Here is a 13,758-nt window from a genome sequence, read left to right as displayed (position 1 = left end):
TCTCTGGGACCCTCGTACTCCCCTCTCCCCTACCTCTAATGCCTGCGCCTCGCCCACCAGCATGGGCTCTAGCACCTCGTCCTCGACCCCGTGCAGAGCGACCACCACGGCTCGGCGTTCCGCTCTCGTTTCTCCAAGCCCCCACTCCAGCCACTCGTCTCTCAAACTCCTCCTCCACCCCCAGGCTCCTCGCCAGGTACCGATCCGCATAAGCAGCGTAGTCTAAGGAGCGTCGCAGGTGCCTCTCCAGATCCATGTCCAGCACGGTGAACAGCTCGAGCTCAGCACGAGTGTAGGACTCAGTCCTCTGCACGCGCGGAGGAAGCAGCCCGGGAACCACAAATGCTGGAAGTCCGAGTGACTGTCGAGTCACTCGATCCCCCAGGTACCACTGCCAGCCCAGAGGGCACTCCAGCAGGACCCTGCTCCGCGTCACCTCCCGACTCCTCTGGAGGAAATCAGCCTCCATCCCCGCCCACCGGTCCCAGTGAACCTGCAATTCAAATTTTGGGATCCATTCATAAGTCCATTAGCCGAAAAATTTGATAAAAGAAAAGCAAGAGATGTCGATCGTACCACAACCCCTGTCAGATTATCCAGCCAGCGCCGAAAAGTCATCACCTCCCCTCGTCGCTCCTTCGCCCTCCGGTACGCCTTACCCCAGGCTAAGCCACGCGGAAGTAGGTTCGGGTCCGTACAAGTATTCTCGGGCGGGAACATCCCGAGAACCTCGTAAGCCCAAAGCTACAAATTTTATAATTCAAGTCGGATCAATCTCAAGCGCATAATTCAAGTCAAAAAGCAGTCGAAAGCAATTCAAAAGCAATAATTCGAAATCATACCTCAAACACCCGCCAGTACCCTCCGACTGTATCTCCAACCCCGCGAGAAGCAGCTCCAAGGAGACAGTAGAGCGTGCACAGAGCAGCACCTCCCCAGTCGAAGCGCCCCGCCTGTCCCAAGTCCACCAAGCCCGCTAGATAGCACAGGTGCACCCGGCTACGCCTGTTTGGGAACAGAGAAGCCCCAAACAAGTATAGTAGGTACGCCCGGGCCATCTGGGCCGCCTCCTCGTCAGACGCGGGCTCGTGGTCCCAGTACTCCACGAACTGCCCGTAAGCTGCCATCCCTCCGCTGTGGCGTGGCACTCGCCCCAGGAACCACCTCAGAGCCGCGTCGTCCAGCACCAAGCTCGAGTCGTAAGGGATCGGGTCTCCGCCGACCCTGAGCCCTGTGATTGCCGCGAAGTCGAGGGGCGTCACCGTCATCTCCCCGAACTGGAAGTGGAAGGTATTGGTGGTGTCCCACCATCTCTCCGCCAGTGCTGTAAGCACAGCCTGGTCCACCCTCACCACCGTCAGCAGCTGTACGAAGGGTCCGAACCCTGCTGCCTCCACCAGTGCTCGCACCCTCTTAGGCAAGGCCCTGAAGTGCGCCAGTGAGCTCGCTGAGCCCCCGTGGCCGTACACGTCCGTCGTGCGCTGTTTCAACAAAGTAAGAAATAGCATCAAATCTTAAGCAGGAAATAAAATTTAAAGTTATTTGCGAAATTCAAGAAGAAAAAATGGTGATCGGGAACTCACCGTGACCCATCCGGAGGAGATGTGTGAAGCTCGGTCCCGGAGAAGCATCTCCTCGGGATAGTCAGCATAGCCGGGGACGTAAGCCGTCATCCCCACAGGCTCAAAGAAGTGTAGTCAAGGAGCATACGTAGCCGGAGTGAACTCGGGCCGCTCCCTCGCCAGGTAGGCTCGCCGCCCCTCCAAGTAGGCTTTCGCCTCGTCCACCGCGGTAACCCGCACCTCAGTGGCTGCCTCGGCATCCACCCTATCCCCTCCCAGCTCCTCCGCCTCCGGTACAACCACCTCCTGGGCGTCCGAGCCCGCTCCGCTCAGCAGAACCCCTAAGAGCGACGCCGAAGCCCGGTCCTCAGGCGTGCTAGCGTCCCTCAACACCGCTGCAACCACGGAGTCGAGACCAAGCGCATCCAAGACACCTCGAGGCTCCGCGCCCTCTAGGAAGTCCCCGTCTGCGAAGGGAACAGGGCGTGAAGACCCAATCCCGCTATCCCCACTCCTCGGCTCTAACGTCGTCGCCGTCCTCAGCACCAGCGTCTCACTGAACTGCCCAACAATAACCTCCTCACCCCCAAGGTCAGCTAGTCCCCCTTCGCTTGCCCGCTCGGCAGCCACAAGCAACTCCTCCACGGTAGGGGTGAGAGGCCTGTCCGATCCTCCGTCCCCGCTACCGGAACCCCCTGCTGCTGCCACCTCTGCACCACCACCGACGATGGCCGCCGCTCCCTGGTCACCTGCAGCCGCCACCACCGTGGCATCCTCGCCGCTGAGCTCCACCCCTGTGCCACCACCTGCTCCCTCGGCTGCCACCACTGTGGCACCAACCCCGACCTCCTGACCAACGGGCTTCGCCCCTTCGCCGCCGCCGACCACCTCGTCTTCATTCCCCCTCGCCATAGCAAGATCGAGAGAGAGAAAGGGTCGTGAGTGAGAGAGAGAGGGAAAGGATCACTGGATCGAGAGTGAGAGAGTTGAGAGATTGAGGGAATTGAGAGAGCTGAGAAGAGTGAGAGGGTCGAAAGAGTGATAGCAGTTGAGAAGGATGAGATTGGTCGGTCTAGTTCTCGAGTGCTCGAGAACCAGGGTCTTAACCCCCAAATCAAAATAGGAAGATGAAGGGTCGGTGGACCCAAGCGATGGTCCCGAGCGCTCGACACCACTCCCAACCGCTCGGGAGTGGGTCACCAGTGCTTGACTCTTTTCGGTGCTTGTCACAAGCTCATACATTTCTAATGATCATTGTCCTTCAAGAATTTTTACAAAATCAATCTCAGTCCTGTTTAAATCCGAGTCGAGACAGAGCAATCGATGGCGGATTTTGTTTCGTGATCTATTCTGAATCATCCTAGTTTACCCAAAAGGTTCTGCTTAGTGGTCGATAAAAATTTTCTAAATTCTGCAATTGTCGATGCATTCGCAAGAAGTTTTACCCGGCGCGTAATACTTCTTTCATCATTTTGTCCACCGAATAGAGTAACGGATGGGCCCCATTTCTTGTCTCTATCATTGTCAAAGCAGTTGTCGATCTCTTTCCAATGCATGCATCACACGTGTTTGCATTTGCCCCAAAGAACTACGCTGGTCTGATCCCTACAAACGGGGTACGTAGGCAGTCTGAAAAGACGCGACCCTGTGCATTGAGTGCTTGTATGCTTTTTTTTTATTTGCATTTGATTCATAGATTGAGGATTCGATTTGGCTCGAATTGGGTTGTCTCAATCTTTGGGCGACACTCGCATTCAAACATGGTGCCGAGCGCCGTCCAAAGAAGAGCAACTGTAGACACCCCAATTTGGACTTGTCGAATTTCCTTAATTTGTGGCCCTGAGGCTCCCCGATGATGAATATGGATCAGAACAAGCCATGTGCCAATTAAGATGTTGCTCCTTGAAAGAAATGGCCAAAATCAATCCCAAGCGCTCCGAAGCAGTCCCAAGCGCTCAAAACTGTTTTCCAAAAACCACTAACTTGGCTCGCTCTCAAGCGCTCGAGAGTAAAGTCCCAAGCGCTCAAGACTACTCCTAAGCGCTCGAGATCTCTCCCAGTGCCCAATGGGGGAAAAAGATTCCCACTATCCATGCAAGCAATCATTGCACCGGCTGAGGTGAGTCAACACTCAACCTTAGTCAGAGAAGAGATCAGCTGAAGATTTCTTTCTTTAAAAAAAGGGATTTATTTCAAAAATCACTTGATTTTCAAAACCATGGGTTATATCCCCTATATATATACCATGTCTTGCAGCTGAAAGGAGGAGGAAATTTTCTCTCTCTAAACTCTTCTTCTTCCTTGTTCAAAGGAAAAGGTCTCAAAAACAAAAACTTCTTGCCCTACTTCAAAGGTCTTTTTTTTTTTCTCTCAGTTTCTGATCTTTCACAACTATCCAAGGGGCAAGGTGTCAAATAAAGGTAGAAACATTTCTATCCTTGGTTCAAATCAAGAGGTTGTTCTCCCTTCTGAAGGGGGTCTCTCAGCCTGTCCCAGTCCTCAATACTGGTGCATGGTTGGGATACCTTAATGAAAAAGCAAGAGCAAGCAGTCCACGAGAGATGTAGTCCCAAAACCCCAACTGGAAACACTCTAGAGCGCTCCAGAGTACTCCAGAGCGCTCGGGACTGTTTCCAGTCCTATGCATGGCATTTTTGTTATGCAGCAGGCTGGGATGAGATGCACTCTTAAACAAAATGGTTTTATTTTGGCATGCAGATACAGAAGATCATTTTTCCTAAAACATAAATGTTCCTTACAAATTTCAAGTCAGAATAAAAGTTTTCCTAAATAAGATCTTCTCTAGTTAAGAAGTTAGATAAGGGTGTTTGCATGGTGAAGCAGCGTCATTTTCTGTCTGAGAGTAAGCTGGTATACAGCTCACTCCTAGGCGCTTGAATCCATTCCCAAGCGCTCGGGAGTACATGCGTGCTATTGCGTTTCATTTTCCCAGCCTTCTGTGTTTTTCGAGCTTCCGCATGCATAGATGTGCACACTTGCTCTTTTAAAATTGTAGATCCGTTCGTGTAATGGCAAGGATACATGACTTGAAAACTTGAGGTCCCATCTCAGTTTTTCAAGTCCTCTGCTGAGCCAGTGGTCTGTGTGACAGCATTTCATTTTGCATTCTTCACATTATATTCTTTCAATACTAACAGAAAGTGCAGGTGAGGGATCAGACACTCCCAAGCGCTCAAGAGTGCTCTTGAGTGCTCGAGAGTGAAGCCAGTGAGCAGTATTTTCTTTTTTCTTGCTATCTTGCTGTCTTTCATCGCATAATTACCCTCCCATGCACATGCACCAGTGTACACCGTCATTTGGCATCCTATTTGAGACTAACAAACTCTGTAGGATTTGGTCAGTAGCACTCACAAGCGCTCGAGAGTTGATCCAGTATCAGTTTATACAGCTTTGCTATCTTGCATGTGTCCATCATCATTTCATCACTCCTTGTACATAAGCACCAGCATACACCTTCTATTTGCCATACCTCTGGATACCTGCTACATGTTTAACGAAACAAAATCCATTTGAAAAATCCCACAAACGTTTAGCAGAGACCGACATCGTGTTGGGCGAGGGGGGTGCCGTAAAACCCTTCCCCCCTCGTAACATGGCTTCCGAACCCTCGAATGATCTCTGGTTTTCAATTCAAATCAATTAATTTTCAAATCAAAAACGGTTTCTCGGGTGGCGAACCATAAACCCGGGTGGCGACTCTTCAAATTTTTCAAATCGATTCGACAGAGCGGTATGTGTTTTTCGGGCCGCCCCGATCTCACCCGGGGTTGTTTTCGGGCCGCCCCGATCTCACCCGGGGCTGTGGTAGCCCACAGTGTATATATAGGGCTACGATAGGGAACTAAGGAGTAATAAGTCTGGGCTCCCAATGTAAATAAGAAAAACTAATCCTGCCAGGATTCTATTTCTTATTTCACTAATTATAATTCACCCCACTACAGAATTATAATTGCACTCCCGTCCTTATCTCAATTATATTACGAGCTCCATGATATTAAATACTTATTAATCTCCCCACGTTAAGATTACAGATACCCGTTGATTAAATTAAAATACTAACACTAACGTGCGCTGGTCCTTTAACCAGGCAGAGACTCGCGCACGCAGGTTAGGAACTCACATACGCTGGTCAAAGGTAGTCCCATCACCTTTATTCAGCCACGTTCATAGGACTTTTGGGCCATCCAGTACACTGTTTGATTGGCTGAGAAGTGATCTCGGACAGGGGGATGTTCCCATCTCCTCTCTCCAACTCCCATCACCTTGTCCCATGCATTTAATGAATGGGAGACTTACACTCCAAGGCTAACCAGCCCATTTTAGCTAGTTACCTCCCTCTCCCTCCTCTATAAATACCCCCTTTGCATTTATATGCAAAGGGTTACCAACTTCAAAACCTCTAGTAAAAGCTTCACCTCACCCCTTTAACCTCTTGTTCATCATTTTCTTTGTCAAAGGAAGTGATAAAGAAGTCTTACACCCCTTCTACTTGCATACATTCTTCATCCATCCATCAAAATCACAAGTTCAAAGCTCAATCACTCTAAAAAACTCAAAAGCAAAGGTATACCACCTTTGATAGTGCTCTGTTCTGATCCCTGAGGGGGGCTGGTAGGGTCAAGGCTGGTAATCAATACCAGTTCTGGCCTTAAAGCTAGCAAGGTTTCAAAACTGTGCATGGCTAGAGCTGGCGCACGCTAGTTCAAAGTACCCATACGCTAGTAATGGCTGTACATGCAGTATTGGCGTGGGTATCAGTGTCTAACTGTTTTCTGTCTTCCTTTTCATTTTATCACCTTTAAGTATGTTAAAACCAGTTTACTACTTTCCATAGTTAAGTTTGCTAGTCTTACTTTCTCAAATATTCATATATGCTACTTTGGAATGCCACTGGAGTCTTTCTGAACATGTCTAAGAACCCAGAAAGTGTAAAGATCAAGCACTGGACAAGATGTTACAACTAGCATATAGTAGTATACTACCCGCATGCACCGATCCATTTTAGTCCAGTGGCTGGCCATTGCATGGCAACTAGGCTTTGGCCTCTGTTTTATCCCCACACTGTTTTATGGGGTGCTCTGTTCTTTTCTTGACCTCTGAGCCCTTTCAAACTGTTCATTACTGTATATATTTGTATATTAGAACTGCTTGATTTTGTCCTGGGTGTGCACTATTCATTTTCAGAGCCCAGAGGATTGAAAATAAGAATTGTGGGATTAGGCTTACTGGCGCATGCCGAAAAAGTAGTAGCGTGCACAGGTGGGATCAACATGCAATGACTCGATCAGTGCATGCTGGTTTCTTCCTGCTCACACCACTCCGGGTCAGTGTATTCTAGTCTGTTTAAACTCCCACAGGAGCCTGTTTTTGATCTATACTATTTGTTTCAATAAAGCAAGCATGCCCTTTTATCACATTCTGCCAACATGTTACAATTTTAATCCCTTTAAACTGTTCTCCCGCTCTAAATGGCTAAAAGTTGATTAAAAGAGAGAATCAAATGTTTTATAAATGCCTGAGTAGAGACCGATCTCTGGATTGGGCGAGAGGGATGCCTTAAAATCTTTCCCTTCTCGTAACCTGGCTCCCAAACCTCAAATATCAAAGGTGACGACAGTCCAGTGTACAAAACATTTTCCAATCAAAACGTAGCAAACGTTTCAAGTTTGGTTCCTTGGGTGGTTTACGGCAAAACCCGAGTGGCGACTCTGAATCGAAGCGTTTCACTGCGCTTTCCAAAAACAAAAGGGCGCACCCGATTTTAAAACCGAATTTTCAGGGGCTGTAGACACCCCAATCTGGCCCTCCGAATAATCTTTAAGTTCCCCGATGATGAAATAAAATATATCTTCAAGACTTGGATTGTTGCTCCTTTGTTACTACTTCTTTAAACCTCCAGAAAACCCCTTTCCAAACATGTAGGGTGGCTCCCGGTTCAATTGCAAAGAGAAAAATGTGTTTGCTTGGTCAAAAATAACTTTTTCCATGACATACTGATGGTGAAATGGTCACACATTTTAATGTATAAAATGACTTTGAGTGAAACCAATTGGGTTAGAAAGAGGACTTGACAAGCTTTCCAACGCTTTGAATTGTGTTCAAGTCCGTGTTCAGGAGTGTCCGGGGCGCTCCCGCGAAGTTTGGTGTGTTGTGCTGACACACAATATCACGCGGCGTTTCAAAGCGTCGCGCGGCATTTCAAAAAATTCAAAAAAATTACTCGACCACACGAGATTTCAATACATCGCTCGGCCTTTTGAAATTTGAAACACCGTCAGGAGGAGCGTCTGACAGATTCCCTTGCGCGTCAGCAGATTGTTTACAGCACATTTTTCACATTATTTTTTCCTTTGGGTGCACTCCAAGCATATTTTTGCCAATAAATACACCCCTCCTCTTAGAGGGAAAGGACCCCTCTTGATTCTCTCTCTACAACCCCTTACACCCATTAAAACCAGATACCTTTCTTTCTCTCTCTACATCAACCCACAAGTTGGGCTTTTACAAAATCAGTCTCAAACTGATTTTTCTTCTTATTCTCTCAACAAAAGCTCATTAAATCTTCATAAAATTCACACAAATCCCCCCTAAACTCAGAAACCCAACTGATTTTAAGGATTTCTAGTCCAGATCATCCTCCACTCTTCCATCTTCAAGCACATCCAAACTTCGATCAAAAGGTATAAACAAATTCCTTGGGCTAAACCACGTTTAGCTTTGAGGGGAGCCGATTGAGGCCCTTCTCAGTCTTTCTATAATGAGTTTGGGTCTCAAAAGAGCTTTATATTCAAAAAGCACAAAAAAATAGTTTCTACACTGAATACGCAACATCGTGCAGTGTTTTACAACACCGCTAGGCATAGCATATTACACCTTGCATTATTTTATTTCTCGTACATATTTCTTCTTATGTTATCCTCTTTAGTTGCATTCACATCAGAAACAAACAGAAATGTGTTTTAAAGAGCTCAAGATTCATTAAATAATGTGGATACCAAACTGTTTTTAAAAATACAAAAACATATCAAAATACCGTGCGACACTTCCATTGCACCGCACGACGTTTGTTGTCACGCAAAATACTGCACGGTGTTTGAACGTGTTGCACGTTGCTTTGTGTTCCAGATTATATCTTCTATTTAGCACAGTCAGTAGAACCATGCTTGCACATTCATCCATATTTATTATACAGTTTGCATTCTCTAATTTCTTTTCATGCTAAATGATATTATATTCATCATTTTTCCTCAAAAGTTAAGTTTTACAAATAATATTAAATTCCCATTTAAAATGTTTAGTAGAGACCAATTTTGCCAGGCGAGTGGGATGCTTTTTCAACAAAACCTTCCCCGTTTGTAATGTGGCTCCTGAACCCAAAATCTCAACGTTTTCACTAGACCAAAAGCCTTTTCTTTTCAAAACAAACTCTCGGTTTCTCGGATCATCCATCTCAAAAATCCTGGTGGCGACTCTTCAAGCGTGCCGGGCAAGGGAGCCCACAGTGGCGACTCTGCTGGAGATTTTTATTCAATACTTTATTTGTACATTTTTAAAAAATAATAATAATAATAAAACAAAAAAAGTGTTGAATAATTAAGAGAGCCAAGCTTGAAAGGCATTTTTCTTGGGGGATTTAAAATCATTTGAAAATTTTTAACTTTGTTTTCTTTTACACTCTGCACCGCACAGCCTCGCTAGTGTGTCCTGGCAATCTTGCCCGGTTCGCCGGTGATAAGCTCTCCCGGAATGCCTAGCAACCCTTGACCGTGATGAGCCATTGTACTGCCCGACCATTGTCTTGCAATACACTTGACATTGGGAAGTACATCTTGGCTCTAGTCCAGGGAACCCTGCTGCGACCAAAACCGGCCTTTGCACTTGTTCATAACCTTAGAGCCTTCCAAACTAGGACAAGGACCCCTTTACTTTTACTATGTGTCATATCCTGCTTACGTGCTTATCTTATATTGTAATGCCTCATGCACATCATACATTCATCATGCACTCATGCAGGCTAGAGGTCAGGCCCTCGCAAACCGGTAGGCTAATCCGCCTTTTAGAATAATTCTAGGTTCCACGGTCGTTAAAAGGTTGCTAACACCCGATGAAGAGTCGTGCCCCATGGGACGCACGTTGCTTAATACTAATTAGTCCTTAAAATGACATGCTTGGGAGAAGTCAATTCTTACTAAGTCTTCAATGCGTTTTTTAATCAAAGGTTAAAAAAAAAACAATAAAGCAAAAAAAAAAAAAGGTTTAGGGAGAAATGACTAAAGTACTAATATTGTGATACTTACACCATTTAGGCTAATAGCGTCACGTCGCTCACGCCACCTCGTCATAATACCGCGTCATTTTTACCGCGTCATTTCAAAAACAGAAATTGAGCCTTTGAAAAAAAAATAAAATGAAGACTTAGTTTGTTCTGACATCTCTTAAGCATCGTTGTTTATAAATGATACACTGTCAAAAGAAACTCTGAGGATCGAGAAACCTTTTTCAAAAACCATTTTCTGTGAGTCTAGGAGACTTAAAATCTATGGAGTTTGAGATACCTCTGGTGTTCGCCTTGCCCGAACGGCCCCTCTATTCTGGATCTAGCCTTAGGATGTGCTTGTATCTAGGTTTCGGCAACCTTATTGCTTTGTCTTGGCTGGTCAAGATAAGGAGATTGGCTCTGGTTCCGAAGCATTCAGAATTTAACCTACCTGACATGACTTACCCGTGGCTGCTGAAACCCTTGGTACAGTCATATCCTAAGTGAGATTTGGAGCTTAGGTAGGTCTTAGGATGTAGACGACGTTGACAACATTGCATGGGCATGATTCTCGGGTAGGATTTGAGCCGCCTTTTTGCTTTACTGTCAGTTCTGAAACATTTGAAGGACTTCACCCAATTGGAACCGTCCGGCTCAAAGGTGGGTTTGCAAAGAGAAGCTCAGTCACCGGTGGTGATATCTGAAATGGTGGGTCAAAGGAATGAAATAGGGGAAATCAGGCAGGCTATGGTTGACATAGAAGATCAACTCAGGCAGTCAATTATGAACATAGATGGTCAGTTCAAGTTAGTCGTCGCCGATGTCCAAAAGAACATGACCATGATGTTCGAATCAATGCAAGAAATCAGTGACCGCCTACCAGCCAAATTTACTCCAAGTCCAGAATCATCGCCCAAGTCCAGAATCATCGCTCGCCAGGGATGCGCCCGTCGCTGACCCCCAAGTGGCAGAATTGATTGCCAAATCAGCAAACTCGAGGAATCTATCCTCAAAACAGAAAGGATGGGGAGCAGTGAAATAGACATGGATTGTTTAAGTCTGTTTCTCAATGCAAAATTGACTGAGAAGTTCAAAGGGATGGATTTTGCCAAATTTGATGGGACTACCGATCCAAAGGCCCACTTGCTAGGGTATGTTGGGTCCCTTTCTATGGGAGGGGTCGAAAAAGACGCCATGGCTCAATTGTTCCACGAGTCACTTACTGGCCCGGCTCTACAATGGTTCCTTTCCTTGGCACCTCGAAGAAAAAGACATGGGAGGACATTGGAAGGGCTTTTGTGTCCCAATACGACTTCAATGTTGAGCTAAAAATGACCATCTGAGAACTTGAGAACACCAAAATGGGCAAAAATGAGAGTTTCGCTAACTATGTAAAAAGGTGGAGAGCCAAGGCTGCCCAAATGCACAATAAGCCAGACCTAAAAGAGCAGATGCGTATCATCACTAAAAACCTACCCAGTGCCTTTGCCCCTTACATGGTTTTGTCGCAATCATCTCTCGATTTTGAGACCTTCTACGATTCTGGATTGGCTGTTGAAGAAGCCCTTAGGGATGGTACTCTCGAGAAGAAAGAACCCGCCTTAAAAGGCAAGGGACTTAATCCCAGCAATGGCGAAATCCTTTTCGGAAACAGTAATACCTCCCACGTCGGGAACTCCTCAAATGCCAAACCCCTCGAAATAAACTAGATAGCTGATAAACCAACTTGCACCTTCACCCAATTTAGCACACCCCTATCCACACTCTATGAACTAGTCTCATCAAGCCACTCCTTCCAACTCCTCTACCCTAAAAGCTTCCAGCCTACCACGACCCAAATGCCTTCTGCGCCTTTCACCAAATGCTCGGCCATATTACCGATAAGTGTCACCATCTCCGTGATAAAATTCAAGACCTTATCGATAGCAAAATCATCCTTCCACCACCAAAGGAATCAAGCACCTTGTCAAACCACCTCATTAACTACATCAACACCAGCTCCACTATATTTGACCCCACTCACTATATCATCCCTGCTCACCTGCCCAAACCAATTGTATCCATTCCCGATGAATCCAATATTTCAGTATTGGAATTCGAACAAACGACGGAGCAAACAGAGCTTAAAGAATTGAGGAAAATTATGGACGAAATGGGCCACAAAATGGATACGCAAATGATCCAAATAGGGGCTTTAACACAAAAGATGGATAGTCTCTTCACCTTCATAGTCTTGGATCCAAATCTAAAGCAAAATCCTGAGGATGACATGGATAAAGGGCATTCACCCCCAAAGATGAAGCTCTCCGAAATGTTCAAGGGCCTAACCGAAGCAAGCGAGACCTGCAATAAAAGCAAAGATTCCGTTAGGGGTACCCTCAGTACCACAATGAGCCCTCAACTTAACCTTAACACCAAATCAAGAACCTCATCCAGCTCCTCTGCACCCCAGTCCCTGGTTTATGGGGAGCTCCTCAAAGCTGGCCTCATCAAGCCACTCCTTCTAGCTCCTCTACCTTAAAAGCTCTTAGCATCCCATAACCCAGGTACCTTCTGCATCTTCCATCAAATGCCCGGCCATAACACAAACGACTGCATCCGCCTTCGCCATGCTATCTAAGACCTCATTGACAATAAGGTCATTAAGGCACCTCCTCAACCAAAGCTAGACCCCGTGTCCAAGCGCAATCCTTTAATCAGTGCCGCCTTCTTCAGCGAAGAGGAGTAAAATGTTAAGAGCCAGGCAACTGTCCGACTTTTCCACGAGTTTTGGAAATCTTCGAAGTTTGGAGTCAAGTTTTCATCCTTACTGTGTCAGTCTGTACTTCGAATCTTTCATGCTTTCGCTTTCATGTTTGTATGTTTTTGTTGTAAAGAAAAAAAAATCAAAATAGTGAGTCAGTTTCGTAATCTTGAACTACGTTGTGACCTGATTCCTTTATGGGATACGTAGGCAGCCTCTCCCTGAGGCTTGGTCACGGGCATTCAAGTCGATCCCAAGTTCGGTCATAATCTTTCGAGTCAATCCTTGCTGGTTCGGCCTCTGTCTTTCAAGTATTGCGTATTTGTGTCAAAATCATCATAATAAACTCAGGTTTTTGTGATTATCCTCGGCTCAACTCGGAATTGTTTTCCGCCATCACTTGAGAATCATAATAATCATGTTAAAACACGAGATGATTTTTGATTGAACGCTCATCCCATGCAAGAAGGACAATTTCAAGGGACCGCTCCCTGACGCCATTCCAATGAACAGTGCCTTAAAAAAAAAAGAGCTTGCTAGGTCAAGATCTCATAATCTGACTTAGGCAAAAGTTAGAGCATACAAACAAAAGCCTCTCAATGAGCATCTAGGATTCAGTTGTTAGGTTGTGCAATCTAAAATGAAGAAAGGCAATCATTTCTTTTCATCCTACGCATAAAGATATATCCTTTGATAGCATCTTTGAGCCATAATCAAATTCTTTGAAAAAGAAGCCCAGCTAGCCAGCTATCCTCTGCATTGGGGTGAAATGAAAAATAAAAGTGCCAAAAGAAACTTTGAGATTCAAAGCATCACAAGGGTGAAAGTGCCAAACAAATCGAGATTCAAAGCATCAACAGGATTAAAATGCCAAACACACTGAAAGGCATTGAAGGCATGAGAAAGCAAATAAAAAATGAAAAGAAGGCATCTACAATTCAAAGATAGCTGCTAGCTTTGAAAACCCAAAAGAAAGTGAAATTTTTTAGCCTAATATCCTTTCTTTGTCAAGCCCAAACCATGGCCCACATTACAACCCAAAAAGTCCTTTTGGATTGGAAAGCACAACTTGATAGCAAGAATCCTAGGTGTTATGTTAAAGGGCATCAATACATCGAGGCATTGTGCGAAACCTGGATCAATCAAAGCGAAAATCCAAACGGGGACATGGGTCT

General features: G+C 45.8%; 1 protein-coding gene across 1 annotated transcript; it reads right to left on the bottom strand.

Moving 5' to 3' along the window:
* Positions 1 to 270: 270 nt before the first annotated feature.
* Positions 271 to 1,274, bottom strand: LOC131308215 (protein MAIN-LIKE 2-like). Its single transcript, XM_058335066.1, has 2 exons — positions 843 to 1,274; positions 271 to 744 (listed from the first exon to the last, which is right to left on the bottom strand). The coding sequence occupies exons 1-2, from the start codon at positions 1,266 to 1,268 to the stop codon at positions 433 to 435; spliced, it is 738 nt and encodes a 245-aa protein (XP_058191049.1). The 5' UTR covers positions 1,269 to 1,274; the 3' UTR covers positions 271 to 432.
* Between the last annotated feature and the right edge of the window lie 12,484 nt (positions 1,275 to 13,758).

The sequence above is a fragment of the Rhododendron vialii genome, chromosome 11a (genome assembly GCF_030253575.1).
Source record: "Rhododendron vialii isolate Sample 1 chromosome 11a, ASM3025357v1".
In the NCBI taxonomy this organism is placed as follows: domain Eukaryota; kingdom Viridiplantae; phylum Streptophyta; class Magnoliopsida; order Ericales; family Ericaceae; genus Rhododendron; species Rhododendron vialii.
This window is presented reverse-complemented; position numbering and strand designations above follow the sequence as displayed.

Coding starts and splice junctions, on each gene's coding strand:
- LOC131308215 (XM_058335066.1), bottom strand. CDS start 1,268: ATGACGGTGACGCCCCTCGACTTCGCGGCAATCACAGGGCTCAGGGTC. Junction 745..842: donor GGTACTGGCGGGTGTTTGAG/GTATGATTTCGA, acceptor TAAAATTTGTAG/CTTTGGGCTTACGAGGTTCT.